This window comes from Prionailurus bengalensis, chromosome D3, assembly GCF_016509475.1.
Source record: "Prionailurus bengalensis isolate Pbe53 chromosome D3, Fcat_Pben_1.1_paternal_pri, whole genome shotgun sequence".
Taxonomy (NCBI): domain Eukaryota; kingdom Metazoa; phylum Chordata; class Mammalia; order Carnivora; family Felidae; genus Prionailurus; species Prionailurus bengalensis.
Window position 1 is genome coordinate 71,502,582 of NC_057356.1, and position 21,495 is coordinate 71,524,076.

Genomic DNA, 21,495 nt, shown 5'->3' on the forward strand with positions numbered 1-21,495 from the left:
TTGAGCTCCCTGAATTTTGTCAGCAGGGACTCCCCAGAAAGATCCATGGACCCAGTTAAGGATTCTTGCTCTAAACCCTGAGCGTGCACCTACACAGACCTCATCCCCTGATAAAGGAAGCTTTGAGTGTTTTGAGAAAACTTGGGATTCACAGGGAATTCCATTCCATTCTAAAAATCCTCACTATCTCAGAAGGTTTCAATTTGGAGATCACAAGTACTTATCTTAACTTTTCCCAGGCAGGAAGGGACATATATGGCTAATGGTCTATACATACTATGGTCCAGTTCTAGTATCACGGGACTTTTCCTGGTAATGATTTTATCCTGTAATTTTCAAGTCTGCCCTCCCGCACTTCTTTTAAAATAGATACTCATATTTTTTTTCTTCTCAAACTCATGAGTTGGAGAGTGTAGGGAAGAGAGAGAAAGAAGAAATAGTATAACAGAGTGAAGGGTGGAGATAACCTGCATCTGGACACCCCTTTAGAAGAACTTTTACCAGAGTGGCATTTCTATTCATCATCCTTCCTGGCCAAGTTCATTCATTTGTAAGTTCCCTTATTCAGCAAAAACATATTAGCGTGCGTTGTATTATAAGTCCTACACGAGGTCCGTGAGGAGCACAAAGATGAATGACATACAAACTCTCCTCTCAAAGGAGCTTGAGTTTCTGCAATGGAGATAAGATATGCAAAGAAAGTCTGTTTAAAACGATTTTCTGAAAGGGCTTCACTGTTCTCTCTCCCTAACAGAGCATCTCCTCATTAGATGGACCATCATATTTATCATGATTTTTAAAAGTATCCATTTGTGCCTCTCTTCCAACAGATCACAAACCCCTTAAGAATAGACACTGGGTCTTATTAAACATCATATCTATATTTCATGGGAGCTAATAGGGCACCGGGAACATAGCGATGCTTTAAGAATTGTTGAGTGAAGCACTGAATCAAATCATGTCCGGAGAAGAGAACACAGACTAAATAAGATGTCTTACGAAGAGGACCCTAAGCTGCTGTGTCAGGAAATAGTGGTCTGCATTTGTCCTGTGTGTTTCTGGACATAGGTTTCCCATCTGTCCTAGAAGGGAGTTGGATTAGGCGATTCTTTCCAGATGAAAATTTCTATTTTAAATAATGCTGAAAGCAGAAAAGGAAATGCCCTGGCCCTCTGACCCAGTTTAAACACCTGTCTTGGTTTTACAGTCAAATAACAATCATTTCCCAAAGGTTGAGTGTCAAAAGGGATAGCTGAAAAACCCCAGACACTCAGAATATTCGCCGGCTCCATTGACAAAAGTGACTTCCCACGCTTTGCCCACAGAGGGCATCCCTGCTCATTGATATGTAGACCAGGCAAAGGCAGCTGCTGGAAGCCTCCTCCGACCGCTCTTTTTTCCCTTCACCGTCATCTCTCTGCCCCCACCCCCTTCCCGTGGAGTCTTTGCCTGATCCAGTGCGTTTCCCTCCAGTCTCCACATTTTCCCTTCCAGCCCTCCACTTCTCTGGATCAATGGATAGTACGGCTCCAACTCCCACCTCACACACCGCTGGCGGACACCCCAGTAACAAGTGAGAGCTCTCCACCCCGCAGACCCCTGCCTCTCCTCCCCGGGTCCCCTCGGCTCTTGGAGGAAAAACAAACAGCATCCCCAGATCTCCTGCGGATTTTTCTTTTTCAACTTTATCCAGCCTTGGACAGGGAACCAGCCTCGACCTTTTAATGCACAGCCCCGCCACAGGATTGCTTTCTATCTCCTCTTGGTCCCTTCTGGATATTCTCTTTATTGATGACTCAAGAACCCCGTGGAGAGCGGTTTTCCCTCTTCTTCCTCCCTCTGTCTCCTTGAGTTAGTTTTCTAAGGTTTTACCGGAGCTTGGCATCTCTTGGACCGAATGGAACTTTTCGCTGCCTCCTTTTGCTGCTGATTCTGCCAGTGGACGAGCAAAGAGGCAGAAGAGGCACAGGGGAGGTGGAGAAAGAGGTGGAGGAAGAGGACGAGGAGGAGGAGGAGGAAGCCGAAGGGGCTCGGCGCGTGTGTGTGCATGTGTGCATGCGTGTGTGAGTGCATGTGTGTGAGTGCCGCCACTGCCCAGGACCTCCGGCCCCGAAGGTGTTGGCTGAAATATGGAGAATAGTCTTGGATGTGTTTGGGTACCCAAGCTGGCTTTTGTACTCTTCGGAGCTTCCCTGCTCAGCGCACATCTTCAAGTCACTGGTAAGAGGTTCTTTCCTTTATTCTCCTCCACTGCCCCCCATGTCCCCCTTTCCTTATTTCATCTGGGGAGTATTAGAATTGGGGTAGTGGAAGAAAGAGCAAGATAATCTGTGCTCGCTCTCCTCCCCATTTCCTCACAGATGATAAAAGACTGGAAGACTCCCCCCCCCCGGGGGGGGGAGCGGAGGATGTTGGCGATTGGGGAGAGGGGTGCCCCTTTGCTCTTTTAAATCTGGTGCTTCTTGCATCTTTCGTTTTGCAAATACTTGAGTTGTTTTGGAGAGCTGACTGGCTGGGGCAGGGAGGAGGCAGGCAATGGGGATGTCGTTGAAAGGAATTGGGTTGGATCCTTAAAGCCTTGGAAACCTACCAAGAAGGAGAATTGGGGCAACAGGACCAAGTAGGGGAGGTCGTGGGGGGTGCTGTGAGGAAGTCAGTGTGGAATGTAGATGGTGGGGCTGAGAATGTGCTTCTGTGTGACTCAGGTTTGGATTTTCAGCCCTGGTGATTAAGAACTGAGAAGGGGACAGCTAATGTGTTTGGGCACTTTGGAGGAAAGGACGGTGGTGCCCAAAGAGGAACGGAGTTGCCAGGAGGACGGAGGCATGTTTTATTTTATTGTATTTTATTTTAACGGTGAATGCAGTTAGCAAGCTAAGTCTCCATATATCTCCAGGATACTTCCAAACTCCAAATAATTGATATTCTGGGGAACCAGCCCCCTGGCCCTGACATTTGGCAAGCACAGTTTCTAATTAAAAATGTCAAAACTGTTTGGGGATTGGATTGGGTTCTAGCAGGGAGGGATGCTCAGGGCTGCTGCAGTCTCCTAAAAGAGAGCTGGGGGCTTCCATGGCCAGAAAAAAAAAGAGCAAAATGACTCATTATGATGTCCATTCTTTTTGTTGGGCCTCACCACAAGTGTAGATAGGCACTGGGGTACAGGAGATGGACTCGGCAGAGAAGGAGGGGAGAGCAGCCGGTGAGCATTCAAATCCCTTTGGAAACTACCTTTTCCCTTTTCTTTATCAAAAAGGAAAGGAGCCTCAGGCTGGGGCCAGGCGTCCAGTAAGAGCCCTCAACCCACGCCTTGGAAATTAACCCGGAATGTAATGTAAATCACAGCAAAGCCCCCTGCCTCCCGGGAGCCTGCAGCTCCAGCTTTCTTGTTCCTGCTAAGCGCTGCCAGGCCCAGGGTTGCGAACCCAGTGGTGAATGCGCCTCTCCCGTCGGCTAGGGATTCAGTCAAGCACGGGGCCAGCTGAACGCTCCCCAAATCCTCGCTCTGCCACACTCAAGCAGGAATCTGCGCAACCTCACCAACCGGACTCCTCACCTTCGTTTGGCCTGACAGAAGGAGCCGAGCGAGAGTGAGGAGTGTGTGTGTGCGCCTGTGTGTGCGGGGGGGGGGGGGGGGGGGGGGGGGGGGGGGGGGGGGTTGCGGGGGGGGGGGGGGGGTTTGCGGGGAGGGGGGTTGGCCAGACAGAGTGAGCAAGCGCGAGGGGTGAGTGTGTGTGTGTGTGTGTACACGCAGGGGTGAGTGTGTGTGTGTGTGTGTGTGTGTGTGTGTGTACACGCGCGCGCACGCTCATAGCCGCATCTGCCGACAGGCAGCCCGCGCGCTCCCTCCCTTCCTCCGTGTAGGCCGGTCCCCTCCTCCCTAGCTCCTCTCTCCCAGCTCCCAGAGCTTTGTCCTCAGCAATTACTCCCTCTGAAGGTGGGCGGGGGGCATCTCGCTGTAATGAATTGGTGTCTTTTTAAAATTCCCTCCTCACTAGACGCTAGAGGCTGCTGCAGGAGGACCCTTGTGCACGGAAGACAAGAGTTGCGCTCTCGCAGGCAGTTTGGGACGCCCCCACAGAAGGAGAGGGGAAGTTTAGAGGGGTCATCCTTCCTGGATGGAAAGTCTGCCAGGCTGGGCCTGAAATGCCTTGGCTGAAAACATTGCATTAGACAAAGGTGTGCAAAAATGGACAATGACGTTTTGTCAGTTACACTAAAATATTGTAAAGCCATTACCCCAGTGACTTTGGCAAGGGTGGGGATAAATGAATAGAGATTTGTATATGTTTTACGAAGATTTAAATTAGTTAAATATTCCCTTCCCATTTATTGAAGTTTCTTATATAGAGAGTTGGGGCTGTACAGTATTACTGCTTTATTTTAATTTCAACCTCACTTCAACAGACAAGTCTATGCTTGCAAAGGCAGACAAAAATATACATATACAAAGGGATATGCCTGTGGATAGGCTTGCGGGTCTAAATCTTTAAGCTGTTCTGTACTTCTAAATTGTTGCTGTTATGTACAAATGAATTGTGATGCGTTTTGCTCATGCCCCAGGAAAGTAGATGGTGCAGTTTTTGGGATATTGCTAATTCACATCACTCTGGTCTTTGCTCGTTAGTCTGTTTCTCCTCTTTCTCTTAGTAGCAGTTTCCCCTCTTCAGGAACATAGAAGGGAATTAATGCTGAAGAAAGCACAGTTCACTCCATGAAAGGACCAGTAGGAGGTGCCCTTAATAAGGCCAAATGTCTAGTTTACTGATAAGTGAAATTCTCATTCAGCAGGATGTTTCAAAGACTTTGTTGATTAGTAACAAAGGATTATGGAGACTAGCACAATAGCCCTGGATATTTTCCCACTTCCTAGATAGAGTCCGAAACTGCTATAGATTTTATGAAATCACTGTCACATAACAAAGGGCATCTCTGAACAGTATTGGCATAGGATGGGGACGAGGTGCTGGAGGAGGGTGGTGGCTTTTCACGTGGCTTTTGTAAGATGCCACCTCCTTATATATTTGACTTGAGCCACAAGCAGAGGTACTAAGTAGAGTCTTGGGACCTCAGATGAGATGAAAACTTTAGATGCTCGATGTTAACAAATGCAATAGCATATATACATGTTAATTAATTTTTCATATTTATGTTTGTGTTACATTCCATTGAAAACAATTTATGAGAGTCTATATAGTTTGGACATGATGAAATGAGGCTTTGCTGCCTCCAGTATCAACCCTTCTAATCCCCCAACCATAGCAGATCAGATGCCCCCATCTAGGTTTGCTGTTGAGTGAAGCATGACAGCACCTGAGGGGGCCTGAATGGCCTGGGTGTCCACTCTTCTGTGAGTGTGGCGGTATAAATCGCCAGCAACCTGTCACAGCTTCCATTTTCCACACAGCAGCCGTTACCCTCTGAGTTATGAAGCATGTGAAACAGCCACCACATGTGTTATATGTGAATATATTAGGTTTAGTGCATTTGCTTTAATGCTCTTAAAAGCTGGGCTGGCTTGAGCTGCTGATAGGCATTTTTTTCTGAGGAGAGATTTATAACTTCTCAGTGTGTATGACTTACATTTATTCTTTGGCAAGTTAACCTCTCAGCAAACTTCCTTATTGTTTTCATTGAAGAGGAAGAGCCTTAATCCTATCTAAATTCCTGAATGAAGCCCTGCTGAAAGTTTCTTGGGGAGTACAGCATATTTGCAGGCTATAGTATGGTTTTCTCAGAAATGGGACACTTGGACAAGAGATTTGGGGAGGTAACTTTTGGGTGGAAGGGGGTATTTTTAATTTCTGGAGTGGGAATGAATGACACTGCATATTTCAGGGGAATCCCAGCACTCTATTCTCCAAAGCATCTTTTATGAGAAGGATTTTTTTCCTCTCTGGCTTGCGTTTCTGCTTTCATGCATCCAATAATCTAAGATTTCCAAATGCATGTGATTTGCTCCTAGAATGTTCTCCACTGTGCACACCAGGGTCATCTGTTACCATCTCCCTCCTTTGGAAACAAGCCCTGATTTAAACCTTGAGGTCTCAACCAAAACACTTCTTATCTTTCGGTGGTGCCACATGTTTACAGGCAGTGCTGACGTTTCTGAACAGCATATTTCTTTCCAAGGCAGACTGGGTCCCGAGATTATATTTTAAAGCAAATATGCTTTGGAAAATTTGCCACCGTAAACTTTGCATGTCAGACTTTCTCCTCATGCTTCTACTGGCCAGGGTAACTCTGTTAGAAAAGAGTGTAGTAGTTTCTGGCATTTTCTTAAAGTAAAACACAATCATACATACACAAAGAGAAGGGGATTTCTAACTTCCATATGCCTCCTTTTTAGATGTGTGACATTAGGCTGAATTAAAATAGCGCTAATTACATACAGACACTTCTGGAAACCACTGTGATTTCCCTAGTGAGTGAGCTCTTCTTACCTGGTTATATAGATCTTTCCGCTTTTGGTATATATGGCCTGTATCACTCTCAGGAACTTGCATCAAGTTAGGGACACATTGCTTTGTTGTGGTGTTTGTTTCACAGCTACTAGCTCAAATGATACATTTTTGAGGATTAATCTACCTCATATGGTAATCTCTTAGATGAGCTATATACGTAAATTTCAGGAAATCTTAGTTTGCCTATATAAAAAGAATAATGGCATAAGCTCAGTGAGAATTGTTTGACTAATTAACTAAAGATAAGAAGTCACTTGGTTCTGGAAACATACTGTAATCCCTAATGTAGATTGATAAATACTGTATGCCTTTACAATTCATAAAATGTAAACGTGGAATCTTCTCTTTTATTCTCCCTGTTTTTTCATTATGATGCTCCAGAGGAGGATTAAGAGTTTCATGAATTGTCACAACAGTTATGCCTTAATGAGTCATAGCCTGGGATCTCACTAGCTCTTGATTGAAACACACTGAATTAAATATGAATGTACTGCCTGGCCACTTGCTCTCCATGCTGCCTGCTAGTGGGCCCCTTGCTTCCCTCCAGCCTGTCTGTAAGAATCATAGTTCTCCTCTTGCAACTGTAAGGCATCAATACTGCCTCTCTTGCTTCAACTCAGGAGAACCTTTGTTACCATGAATCCAGGCCCCAGATCCACAGGCACGGTGCTTAACATGCTGTATTATACTTTGCAAGGTCATGAGGATTTCCTTCAAAACGAATATTTAAATTTTCACGATTGTTTCTTTTAGTGGAGTGTTAAGCTGTACTCTGAAGACAGCTAAGTAGTGCTCTTACCGTAGGAGACTCTGACTAGTAGCCTCTCAGCCAGTATTATTGGAGTTCTAGAGCTCATCAACATTAAGAAGATATAGGAGTACATACTAGAAAACAGTAGGTCGTGCCAACCGGGGCATGCTGTGTTTTCAGGAGACTGTTACCGGGTTGGAATAATGTAAATTTCATTTTCTTTAAAGTTACTACTTATCTGAGGTCAAAGCATTTCTTAATGGTATTATAATATCCGTAGCATGCCACTGCCCCAAAGCATTTAAGATCTTTTTCTTCAAAACAAGACCTTAAGTAAAGCACATGTTAAGCGTGTCAATAAGACAGGATGAACAATCCAGACTATTTTCCCTGTAGACCAATTAAAAAAAAGTGCAAGATAAAATTACATGTTACATATGCCAAGTGGGTAATAGCAAAAAATAAAGTGTAAATTATTATACACCTTTTTAATTGCAGCACTCAGGTAAATTACAGCACAATTTATAACCACACTTTTGATTCCTCCCACAGTGGAGTTCTGATTCCTTATCTTCTATTTCTCTGGTTTAGCACCATACTAACAGCAGAAAAATAGGTTGGCTGATTGATGATCAAAATTACTATAGTGCTTTAAAGTTCTTTGACAAATTTTAGCCTAAGGTTAACAAACCAGGCCCCTTTCACTCAACCACTCAACTCTTTAGCAAATACGTTTTCCTTAGTGGTTTAAAAATGCCTGAACACTGGTGATAAGATTTAGAAATATGTAGTAATGTGTACAATTAAGTATTACTTCTTTTTCACTATTGATGGTAATTTGCCAATGGTAAGGTTAGTACATGTTGCTTTTTATAAATAGCTCCAAACATCCATATTATTCACAGATTTCATTTCTTGGGGGGAAAGTTCAACCAGAAAACACACAAATCATTCCATATTTATTGACCATATTTTTAAGGTCTATTATTATGACCTGACTTGAATGGGAAAGTTTCTCTTCTCTGCTAAATTCCATGAGCCCAGTGCCTATAACTTACTTCTTATTTTCATGATGTACTTTAGCTTAATTTTACACGTCCACATTCTGTGACTTCTTACTTGCTCAGTCATCTAGCAGTTTCCAGGGAGGAAGCTTCTTTATATCACTTGTGACTGATGGGACTTAACAAGAGTACGTGTTGCAATTTGGGCATTTTGCCCTTGTCCTTTGCTCCTCCTTTAAAGATTGGTTCTTGCTACAAGGCTCCTCTTGAGAGTATCTAGGATAGAAATGTTCCACTGAATTAATCTTTATGATGCGGTCTAATGAAAATACCAACTCATTAGTGCATTTTGACCTAACAGGGCTAATAGTACCAACATTATTCTAATATCTAAAATATTCTTAAATATGCTTTTAAATTTTTATAAGAGAACTAAGGAGTTAAACAATTAACATAAATATTATTTAATCAAATCAGTTTTCTTAGTAGCAGAAGTTTCTTGTTAAATGCCAACATTTTTGGATTTACTTACTTTTCCATAGTCTTTAACAACTCTTTACTCACTTAGCTGTCTTTTAGGAATGTAGGACAGAATTTAATCTTTCTTTAATGGATCCAAGGCATCACTGTGACTCAGTTATTATATCATTTGATATTATAGCAGTGATTTCTGAAGATATTACATCATAGAGGGCTGTTTATTTTTCTGTGAAGTGGCCATGGTCTGCTGCCTTTGTTTTCTTCATAGTTTTATTCCTGATTTATAAAATGCATTTTATCCATTTGTTTGTGTCTAGGTGGAACTTCTTCCTGTTACAAGATTTCTTCAAAATAGTCCTTTTCTTTTCTACTTTTGATTTGCTAAGACATAGGGGACTGAGTTTTTTTGCAGTTGTGTCCAAAGTAAAAGAGACTCTAAATCAGGATCTGTGTCCCTCACTAGAGGAAAAAAGAGCTAATTGGTTTTAACTAATAGCTTTGTAACATTTCTGAAATCCGATATTACTTTGGTTACCATTTTTCTTTATACGACATGTTTTTCCCTGTTAAATGAGAGTGTAGACTTCATAACTTTTAGTTATGTTACTAGTTTCAACGTTATATGGTTTATTATGAACTACACTATACAAACAGTGCTTGCTATAATTAATAACATGTTGATGATCATGATAACAGTAATTATAATGAAATAACCCATGTACCCACCAGCAATTTTCTTAATTTTATGTTAATTAGTTTCTTGCCTTCTTTATATATTTGCTGCATATGCATGCATCTTTAGCATGTTATTTTGTTTTGCTTGTACTTAACTATTATGAAGTAAATGTAACTTGTGTATTCTCTGATTTGCATTTTTGATAAACATTAAGTATTTGAGATTCATATGAGGGTGTATAATGTGGTATTTCAGTCACTTTCTTTGCCTTATAATATTCCATAATATTAATCATATCTTGTTTAATTTACCATCGATGGACTTTTGAGAAGTATTTTATTATTGCCAGTAATGCTGTTATGAGCCTTCTTCTATGTGTCCTCAAGAACAAATTTGCTATCATGTCTAGGGTGCATATATAGGAGGAGGGACATACAAAGGACATCTAAGTCATAGAAAGGCCATCTTTACTTTTTGGAGGCAGTGACGAGTTTCATCTATTGAAACTCCCACAAGGAGCATAGGAAAATCCCCTGTGCTCCATGTCTCCACCAGTATTTAGTATTGTCATGTGTTTAATTTGCCCTCATCTGGTGGATGTGAATTAGAATCTCAATGTGGCTTTAATTTGCATTTCCCTGATTAATAATAAGATGAGCATCCCCCCCCCCATAAATTTAGTGGCCATTTATAGTTTCAGCAAGATAATTCTATGATTCTGTTTCTCCAGAACTGAACAACCATTTACTTTGGAGGTATCAATATTATCGGTAGTCATTCTGCTTTTCCTACTAAGCAACCGTTTGCATTTAGGCATAGATAGATGTTATCAGTAGTCTGACTTTTAGTAGTGTCATGTTGTGGCCTGATACTGTGTCATGCTTATTTTAGCACAGACTTTCCTTAAACACCTTCCAAATGAAAAACAAATCCTTAGCCACTGTAGAATTATTGGTTATCTAGAGCAGCTCTTGCCTTGTCAGTATCCTGCTTTATTCTGTTTGTTATGTTTGTAACATATCACTTACAAGGAAGCAGGATGCTGGGGTGCCAGGCTTAATTTGATGACCAATTCCCTGAATATCACGAAACCTAAACACAACTGAATTGCATAGTTACAAGAACAGATATGAAGTCCAAGTTAAAATCCTTGGTCTGACCATTTGAACTTGGGTGTGTTTCTAGTAGGGTAAAATATGTAGACCCAGGATGATTGTTACATATGTGACTGTGGCTTTCAAACAACATCCATGCTCTTGTACCTCCCGAGTTTTGTTTGGGTTCATAATTGTTTCATCTGTTCCCATGGGGCAGCTAATGAAGGGCTCTGGATGAAATGAGGCAATAGATATGCTAGCAGTGGCTTTGCTGGTGTGTTTCCTCTGTGTTGACTCATTAGAGATGTGCACGAAGGCTGAGACATCTGAGCAGACCCTCTGGACCCAGAGTTCCCAACCCATTGTTGCCACATCTTTTCTCAGCCTCATGAGATCCCAGAAGAATATAAATTAGAAAATCTGCAAAGCTTTCCCTTTCATGTCTAATGTCTGGGCGAGGTTGTTCCCTGCAGGACAATTTCTAGTTATTTTTTCTCTCTGGTTTGAGACATCTCCAGGGATGATCTCCCTGTTTCCCTTGGGAAACTTTTCAGCAGCATATAAATTCTTAATGTTAAAAATTTATTTTGCACTCCATCCTAGATAATCCTGTTCTCAATATGTTTCCCATTGCTCCTGTCACTCAGCTCCCTGGCCCCTGTTTCTCCTTGTCAGTGGTACTCTGCCTCTTCCATGGGGAAGCCTGTTAGGTAGTTCTAGCCTCAAGTAATTCTTGGGTTCCCTTCTTAGTCTTTATTTAGCAAGACTATTAAATACTTTGTTTATTTAATCTTTCTTCCTACCCCTTCAGAAGCTTGATCATGTTTATTTTTCTTACCTGAACTCCCTCTAGTTTGTTTATATCTTCCTGGTAATCAAGGGCCCGCCAATTTAATGTTCTGTTCTAAGTAGGCTGTCCCGAGTCATATATTAGAAAGTACAGATTTAGTATAGTATTTTACTTATTATATAACCATCCTGTGAACACACATTTGTCTCCCTGCAAATTTGTGTTCTCATTTGTCAGATAGGACTATCGGTGCCTAACAAAATCATTGAGGTATCATAAGGATCAAATAAGATCAAGAAGTTGATTCAAGGGGCATCTGGGTGAAACAGCTGGTTAAGTATCTGACTCTTGATTTCGGCTCAGGTCATAATTCCCAGTTCATGTGTTTGAGTCCTGAACTGGGCTCTGTGCTGACAGTGCAGAGCCTGCTTGGGATTCTCTCTTTCCTCTCACTCTGCCTCTGCCCCTCTCTCTCAAAATAATAAATTAACTTTAAAAATAAAAGAAGTTGATTCAAGATAATAGTTACTAAGCATTTTCTATAGCTTACAGAGAATTAACAGAAAGTCTTAAATGTGTTTCTGCCCTCACGGGTTTATCATCAAATGGGTATGACAGGCACAGACGTAGCTAAATACCATACAAGGCAGAATGATGTACTCATTAAAAAAAGAAGCACAAGCAAAATGGGGCAGACTCTGAAAAATATTAACTACCTTGTTTATGCATTATAGCATTAATATATTTATATTCGCCAGATGGGCTGACAGAGCCAATTGATTCCTCTTTGTATTTTTAGGTTGGCCAAAACAAAAGAAAACAAAAATAAAAAGGAGGGAGGGTAAAAAGTTGCTACTCACATTTAAACCAAGCTATAGGTATGCTAAGAATGAAGATATCAGAGGTATTCTTGGTAGATCAGACAGCCTATTGCTATAAATACATCCCAGGCTTCCATGACCTTCTCCTCCTTTATTTATTGAGTCTATGCCTGGCACTGTGCTAAGGTGGTGATGGAGTTTTGAGCCTACTGAATGGAAATGCTAACCAAATAAATGTATTAATCCACAGTTGCAAATGAGATAAGGCTTTGGAAAAACAAAAACAAAAAAGTTTTGTAGGTGAGTGACTCAGGCTGTATATCAAAGAAGCCTTCCCTGAGAAAGTTGTAGTTGACATCTGAAGAATGAGTTAGCTTAAAGAGGGGATGTTTGAGAAGGGCAGGGAAGAGAATGGTCGGTAAGAAAAGTGAGTGCAAAGACCCTGTGGTGGGAGGAAGCATAGTGAATTCAAGGAAGATCAGTCTATCCAGGGCCAGGAGAACTAAGCATTTTAATGGCATAGCCGAGGCTGGACAACACTTTTGGATCCCCTCTCTCATACTCAATATACTGGTTGAATGGATTGAAATGAGTTCACGACAAAGACCTTTTTCTAATCTCAGCATAAACATTTAAAAACGTAAGTAGGGGTGCCTGAATGGCTTAGTCAGTTAAGCCTCCCACTTTGGCTCAGGTCACCATCTCACAGTTTGTGAGTTCGAGCCCCGCGTCAGGCTGTGTGCTGACAGCTCAGAGCCCGGAGCCTGCTTCCGATTCTGCGTCTCCCTTGCTCTCTGCCCCTCTCCTCCTTGTACTCTGTCTCTCTCTCCCTCAGAATAAATAAACATTAAAAAAAAATAATCAAATTACTTAGGCAATCTTTGCCCTGATTTTCTTATTAATTATCAAGTAAGAGTTTATGAACCTATCCTATGTGTCTAGAAATACCTTATGGGGTTGTGTGGACGTAACTAATGCAATAAAGGAAAGGGATTTAGAAAAGTATAAAAGACTACCAAATGCGGGTGATTATCGATAAGCATGTGTAACAGGCTACTTTCACTTGGAAAGCTATCACTCTGCAGAGGGAAACAGAACTTTACCTGTTCTGTGCAGGTAAGAACAGCATGAGGAAACTTCTTTCACTATGGCCTCACTATGGCACAATTGTGTGCTTCATCACTTTTGGTGAATTAAAAAGAACTGAACCTAAGATTTTTTTTTCAGATTATTTTCTCACTATGCTCCTTTCGTGTACATTTTCTCTCCAATATTATTTCTTAAAAACATGGATGAGTGTTCTCTTGGCTTTTTTTTTAAACGTTTATTTATTTTTGAGAGAGAGAGAGAGAGAGTGCAAGCAGGGAAGAGCAGAGAGAGAGGGAGACACAGAATCTGAAACAGGCTATGAGCTGCCTGCACAGGGCCTGATGTGGGGCTCAGACTCACAGACTGTGAGATCATGACCTGAGCCGAAGTTAGACGCTTAACTGACTGAGCCACCCACGCGCCCTGAGTGTTCTCTTAGCTTTCAGTTACAGCTCATATAGATGTGACTGGGCTTGCAACATTTCCTCTACTGCTGCAAGTTGCAAACGAGTCACTGCACAGCCCTGTGTGTGGTCTTTGGTCATGATGAGAGGTAGTGCAACGTAGGGAGAAAAGCATGCTGGTGAGTGGACTTGACCTTGATCTCCCTATCTGTGAAATGGAGACAAAGGCAACCTCTCTTTTCCAACTTTAAGTTGGGCATAAATCACTTCAACAGTTAGACACAAAATAACTAGTGTAATCCCAACAATAGGTGTTCTGTAAATGCTACTTTAAGTGTTATCTTAATATGAGCTAGGTTTATGCTGGGATTGTCTTTATAAATAGAAAATTTCACAGACATGGGCAGGCCACCCTAAAACCCACCTCAATTTTATTGTTGTAGTTGAAGATTTTAAAGACGTAGAAATAAATATGATAGACTCTCAACGGCAGTTTTGAAATCCAGCCCATGCTTTGTTTAGCGGGCCAGGGTTTAGCAGGCCGTGGTCCATGCCTTTGCTGCAGTTAGAGGCTAACCAGTTCAGCTGAGTTAGACGTGACACAGCACAGTACTGCTCAAATCTGGTGCTGTGTAACACCGTGTGTGGATTCCTCATCCGAATTAACCTCCTCCATTGGCTCTCTCTGAGTAACCACATCCATTTCCTGCAGACTCATTGATTCTGGCATCCACTCAGCATGAACTTTTGGGAGTTAGTGCTTGCTTGGTTAATGTGTAGTGCTAGGTATAATTTGTCCCAAAGGTCTTCTTTCTGGAGGAGAGGCTGTCAACTTGGCTGCATATCAATGCCCAGCCCTAGGTCTTACCAATTAACTTAGACTCTTAGAGATGAGGCCTAACATGTAAGAAGTTATTAAATCTTGGGTGGTTCCAAAGGGCAGCCAAGTTTGAGAACCAGTATCCTCGGGCCTTGCGCTTCGAAGTGTGATCCGTGGACGGCAGCATTTGCAACTCCAGGAAGCTTTTGGAAGAAATGCAGAAACTTAGGCCACACCCAGACCTAGTAAATTCGAATCTCTGGTGACTGGGAAACACTGCCCTAGGAGACTGAAAATACAGTGGGGAAAGTACTCTTGCTCTATTTTTTGTAAAAATCTAGTCAGTGGGGAAAATGCTCCAGCCAGACTAGGTGAGTTTTAGTTACTTTGAGGCCTCTTTGGGGAGCTTTGACTTCAGGAGCTGGTCTTGCAATGGTAAATGATGCCAACATCAAAGTCCTCTGCTTTGTGGTTCAGTGGCTAATATATTTCTCGAAGGCTGTGACATATTTCATTTTCCTTGAGATGAAAAGCCCTTGAAAATGCTCTTTAGGTGTTCCATCTGCCTTTCCCCTTTTTTTCTCATCAGTGCTCAAGAAGAAGGTACATTTTAAAAGGGTCTGCCGGTTTTCATTCTATATGGCCACCCCCACCCCCATCCCCTTTCCTCCTTCAAAATGCTTAGGCTCAGGGAAAAAGGCAGGTACTTGAAAGGGACACAGGGGCCCTGGGTCCTTCTTCACCCCACCTCCTCTGCCTCTCAAGTCTGATGCCAAAAACACATATGTGCTCAAAGTAAGACTGTGAGGGGCGACCCCACGATAAACCTCGCCTTGTGACTGGGAACTGTCTTCAGGCCGTGAAACAGCCCAAGTGCTCATTTGCCTGGGCTTATGTGGCAGGGGAAGGAGGGCATAACTGAGGTTTTTGAAGAGTAAAGCTTTGCAGACGGATAGCTCAGTGCGAGGTTTTGAAGTTCTTGCTCTGCACTGCTGGCAGACAGAGGAGCTTTAGCTGGCCTGCCTCGAATCACACTGTACAAGAGGAGAACGTGGGGGCTCAGCTGTGCAGATTAGAGCAATCTGAATGAAAATCACTAGTGTTCCTTCTGGTAAGAGAAGTTTCTGCTTAGCTCATGAACTGTAGGCCCTTTTCTGGTCCCTGTAGAAAATGAGGAGGGCTTTGTGAAAGGTTATGTAAGGCTGCTGGTTCTTTTTGCCCCTAGAGTAAAATTCTGTTCAGAGAGGGGTGGCACGGCCTCTCAAGAGGGGGGGGGGGGATGTGATTCTGACCCTACAGCTTAGAAGAGATAATTTAATCATGTTTTAAGAATTAAAGGAAGAGAGGAAGAACAAAATTGTAGGCAGTGAGAGTGGGGCGTACGAAAAGAAATAGGACTCTCAGAGTGCATCACAGCCCTGGTCCTGGTCGTTGCAGCATTTATAGGGTGCCACCTGTTCCCATTCTTCTGGAACCGAGCGGTTTCCCTGGAAACAGGACTTTTAGTATTAACAAGAAGACTGGCCCAGGTTAACTGGAATGGTGGGTCACCCTAAATTAGGTACCTGACGTGGGGAGGAGAGTGGGGGGAGTTTTTAAGGGCTTTCAGCAGCGCCGTGGTGCTTTAGACAGCACACAGCCAGAAGGAGGAAGAATTTGGGGGTGCACCAGGACATACTAAGGGGAGCTGTTCCAGCAGCCCAAAGATGGGTGCCCGTTTGGAAGTTTCGAAGTGACTGTGTCCTTGGCTATCATATTTGACTCATCCAGTCCTTACTTTCTAACCCTATGCTAAGGTCAAAATTGATGTCCAAAATGGAAGGTGTGTTTTTGTTTTTGTTTGTTTTATTTTCTTTTGGTCAACTACCTGGCCTGGGCTGGCCAGCTACCTGGGCCGAGGAAAAAAACAAAAACAGAGCAACAAACAAAAACAACTTGTCAGAAACAGCTTATTTTCAATATCAGGATATGTTTTAGAGATAGTAGGATGATGCATTTGTTGGAGAGATAATGTCTAAGACTTCGTGCTTCATTGTGCTGGGTCATATTAATCATTCAATAAATACCTGTTAATGAATTGATTTCCATATAATGGATATTCTCAAGTTAATTTTTCATGGAATCTGAAGTTATTCTTGTGCACAAGCCAAACAAAGCTAAGAATATGTTAAATTTCAGAGTACTTTCCTTTTAACTATAGAAAAATGTATTCTTTCCCTCTCTCCTTTTTGCTTGCTTTTTTTCCTTTACATGACACTATTACCAATTTGATGGTAACATTACAGTGTTCTTGTGAAAAAATCTAAAATCAAAGAAATCTTGCAAATTTTAAAATGCTGATATGTGGTATGATGTGATGTGTATGATGTGTGGTGTGGTGTAATGAGTCTATAAAATTCGCTGTCATTAAGCTCTGTTGCTAAAGCAGTTAGGGCATTTTTCAACTCACATGTATGAGCGTGGTACAAAATAAAATAGGTAAATAATTATTTCCTACATAATTCTACCAGAGATAGGCTCTCTGTTTTCCCTAGAAGAATTATTCCTGAGGATTGGGATGAATCAAAGAATTAAAATGCTATTTTTTTAGAAGTCAGTGGAAGCCAGGACAAGATGATGGAGGTAAGAGAGTGGCCCTGAATGAGAAGGTCAATACTTTGTGTGTTTCAGTGCATCAGTCAAGCAGGAAAGGACCTCAGCAGTTGTTTAAGATGACCCTCTCATTATACTGATGATCAAACAGAGTTCCAGAGAAGCTAACTGAGCCCCCAAATTACAAATCCCAGAATGCGTGCATGGGACTGAATCTTGGCTCTGCCGAGACTTAACTTTTTGACTATCGTTATGTTTCAGTCCTCATCCTTAAAACTGGGAAAACCATTGCTGCATGGGTTAATGGTTGTTTTTTTTTTTTTTTTTGGATTGTACTTATTTTTTATTATTTTTAATTAAGTTTTTATTTTAATTCCAGTAGAGTTAACTTACAGTCTTATATTAGATTCAGGTATATAATATAGTGATTTAACAATTCTATACCGTGGGGGTTAATGTTTTAAAAAATGCATTACTCAGAAGGATTAGCACAATTCTTGACACATAGTGAGCACTAAGTTATTGCTCTGTGTATGCATTCAATCAGCAGATGTTTATTGAGATCATGCTTGGTTTACCACATTTGGTGGCTCCTACAGTAGTTGTAAAAAGCATATAATACGCTGCCATTGTTGTTATAGAGTTAACAGAATGCTCGGGGAAATAAGACTTAGACAGTTTAAATAGGAAAAAAAAAAGATAAGAAAGAGCAGATCACAAGATAGTATACTTTTAAGAACCAAATGAGTGAGGAGTACAGGTAGAGTACAGGAAGAGGAACACTGTTAGAAAGACTTCATGAATGAAAAGCAACTGAGCCTGGTAGACACGCTGATTAGAAAGGAAAAAAGGGCATTTCTTTGTGGACACTGCTCTTTATATGTTCAGACTCTGGGCAAAAAGTGGAAGGATGGTTCTTTTTCTAATATCCAAGAGTCAGCCACTCCCTCACCTCAGGCACTGGTTCTCATCACCAGCAGTGGCTCCTTTGTTCTCTAGCCTCTTTCCAAATGGATTTGTGATAGCCTAGGAAAAAACAGGAGAGAAAAGTAACAGGATCACCTGAGAAGTATATTTGGCAGCATAAATAATGTAATTTTAGAATGAAGAGGTTTTGCCTGCAAGGCTTTACCTAGTAATTTTAAGGAGGTCTCAGAAGGACAAGTTGCTCAGGAGAGGACACATGCTGTCACACACCACAATTTGAACTCTGAGATCTAGTGGCTGAGAAAGCATATTTAGGCCCTTGAACTGATGGAATAAGCGTGTGCTAGAAATTAATGTTTCCATCTTTTTCTTTTTAGCACAGCTTTAAGATGTATAGGAAGCTTTCGCTCAGGATGCCAAAATCCTTTATTACTAATACATGAAGGGTGTTAGCTAGCCCGTAAAAGGTTTTCTGTACATGTTACAGCCAGAGGGCAAGTAGCCCAGCTCAGAATTTGCAGATTAAATAGTTCTTTTGTTCTTTGTACCAAAATACTAAGTCATGTAAGGTTATGATAATTAATAATTGATAAATGCTGATACACTGTTTCATGTTAGTCTGGTACTTAAATTTTCTGATAGATTTCATATCCATTGTCTAAATTCATCTCCCATTACCTCTAAAAAGTAGGCAACATGCTTAACCCATGTTTTGTGAGTGGGTTATGAAGATTGGTGGTCAGTTACTTGTTTAATATCACACAGAAGTTACCAATTCTGTAAGAAAAAACCAAGTTTTCTGACTGAATCCATTACTCACTAGTATGTAACTGCCACCTTCCAAAAGCAAGAGCAAAACAAAAACAAAAAAGCAAGGCATCCCACTTTTTTGTTTCCCTAAAATGCATGTACTTAAAAAAAAGGTATCTAGTACCAAAACCTTAATTTTTAATAGCATTCTCCAATAAAAGGAACAAGAGTCTCTTGGACAAATGGCTGATTCTAGGACTTAGACTGGAAATGTTTAGTCTGAGGCATCTAATAGTACCACAGAGTAAGGAAGTTCTTTAAAAGAAATGCCAAACCTACAATGATAGAGAAGGTCAAAGGGACACAGGAGCTAACTGAAAGCTCTCAATAGCCAATGCTGGAACAATTTTTCTTTTTAAAGATTTTATTTTTAAGTAATCTTTAATCCAACATGGGACTTGAACCTATATCCCCAAGATCAAGAGTCCCATGTTCCACTGACTGAGCCAACCAGGTGCCCCTGGCCAATGTTGGAGCAAATTGAGCAACACAATAAATCAGGTAATTTTACAAAATGAACGTCCATGAATTCATACTGCTATAAATAAATGATTGAATGAATACATGGGAGAGAGTAGACAAATCTATGCAGAAGAAGTCCACATAATTTATATAGACAATTCACCCTCTACGAGGTGGAGAATTACCCCCACTCTTTTCAGCATGGGCTGTGCACAGTGACTTCTTCCAAAGAGTACAGTATGTTTATAAGGGGAAGGAGGGCAGAAATTTTACAGAGGAGAAACCTGACAAACACTACCTCAGCCAGATAATCAGGGTCTTAATCAATAATGATAAATCATGTTAGTAGCCTGTACCCTGTATGATGTGATGAGAATGGCACTGCATCTCTGATCTTCCCCCCCCCCAACCCCCAAATCCATAACCCCAGTCTAGTTTTGAGAAAAATAGCAGACAAACTCTAATTGAGAGACACTCTACAAAATACCTGACCGTTGCTCTTAAAAACAATCAAACAGGGGCGCCTGGGTGGTTCAGTCGGTTAAGCATCTGACTTTGGCTCAGGTCATGATCTCGCGAGTTGTGAGTTCGAGCCCCGCATCAGGCTCTGTGCTGACAGCTCAGAGCCTGGAGCCTGTTTCAGATTCTGTGTCTCCCTCTCTCTCTGCCCCTCCCCTGCTCATGCTCTGTCTCTCTCTGTCTCAAAAAGAAATAAAAAACATTAAAAAAAAAAATTAAAAAAAAAAAAAAAAAACAATCAAACATAAAAAATAAGGACAGTTGGAGCACCTGAGTGGCTCAGTTGTTTAATTATCCAACTTCAGCTCAGGTCATGATCTCACAGTTCATGAGTTCAAGCCCCACATCAGGCTCTGGAGCCTGCGTCAGACTCTGTGTCTCCCTCTCTCTCTGCCCCTTCCCCGCTCACACTCTGTCTCTGTCTCACTGTCTCAAATAAACATTATTATTATTTTTTTAAATAAGGACGGTCTGGGGGCGCCTGGGTGGCTCAGTCGGTTAAGCATCTGACTTCGGCTCAGGTCATGATCTCACAGTTGGTGGGTTCGAGCCCTGCATCATGCTCTGTGCTGACAGCTCAGAGCCTGGAGCCTGCTTTGAATTCTGTGTCTCCTCCTCTCTCTTCACCTCCCATGCTTATGCTGTCTCTCTCTCAATGATAAACAAACATTAAAAAAAATTAAAAAATGTCAGTATTGATTCATTACTTTTAATAACTGCCATATCAATGTTTTATTAATAATAGGTGAAACTTAGCATGAAATATGTGAGAACTTTCTATACTATCTGCACAATTTTCCTATAAATCTGAAATGATTCTAAAATTTTTTTAAGGTTAAAAAATACTTGTGTTTCTTAAGAATGGAATGCAAGGCAGAGCATTTAATCCCACTAGACTTGTTTCTTCCTCTTTAAAACAATTTCACTTTTGTATGGTTATTATGAGAGTTAGTGATGATGTTTGTATAACCCTTAATGTCTCTGTACGTTTCTCAAGGTGTAGCGGCAACAGCACTACTTGTATGTGTCTTAAAATGCGAATGTACAGGCTCCACCTCACATCACCTGAACCAGAGTCCCTGGGCAGCCCCGGAGGGGCTAGGAAACAGCATTTTTAGCATGCCTTCTCCATTATTCTTAGGCACACTTAAGTTTGAAAACCACTGTACTTTGCTGTGTATTTTCTTAAAAATTAATCATGGTAGTTCTCTGTGGAGCCAGTCTTTGAACTCAGGGTCTGATTTTGAATCAGGTGGATTGAGTTTAGGTCCTAACTCTAGAACTTTCCAAATGGGAGAGCTAGAACAAGACACTCTACCTTTCTGTGCTATAGTAAAAGCAGGTTAAGGGTGATGAGAAGAAACTTGAGTCCATAATGACTTCCTTGAGCAGCAATACCATCTTGAGATAGTTCTCTTCTGGACTTCTTGTTAATGTAGTAAATTAAACCTCTATTTGGTTTTAACCCATCATAATGGGGTTTCTGTCATGTGCAGCTCGTCTCAGTCCTAACTCCTGTAGGCTCTCATATTGAGTTACTTACTCCTCACAATAAAACATAAGGAACTGACATTATGTCCTTTTGTAGGTGGCAAAAGTGAGACACCAAGAAGTTGGATAATTCTTCCATCATGGCTCCATGCTAGTAAATTGTAGACTTATGATTCAAATCCTGCTTCAAAATACATGTTCTGAAATCCATGCTGTAATTCCTAGATAAATAGTAGTTACTATTATTATTTTATTATTGTTATTTTATAATATTCACCTTTCCTTCCAAATAGGCAAT

At 41.4% G+C, this 21,495-nt stretch overlaps 1 protein-coding gene across 4 annotated transcripts in view; it reads left to right on the forward strand.

Annotated features, from left to right (window-relative positions):
• The first annotated feature begins 1,361 nt into the window (after positions 1-1,361).
• Positions 1,362-21,495, forward strand: part of DCC (DCC netrin 1 receptor) — a 1,143,392-nt gene continuing 1,123,258 nt past the window's right edge. Inside the window, exon 1 of one of the 4 annotated variants that reach the window (XM_043558863.1) lies at positions 1,362-2,220. In XM_043558863.1, coding sequence (XP_043414798.1) covers positions 2,130-2,220 — 91 coding nt within the window. In that variant the 5' untranslated portion in view covers positions 1,362-2,129. The remainder of the gene's footprint in view (positions 2,221-21,495) is intronic. The other 3 variants (XM_043558864.1, XM_043558865.1, XM_043558862.1) reach the window with 3 other exon arrangements.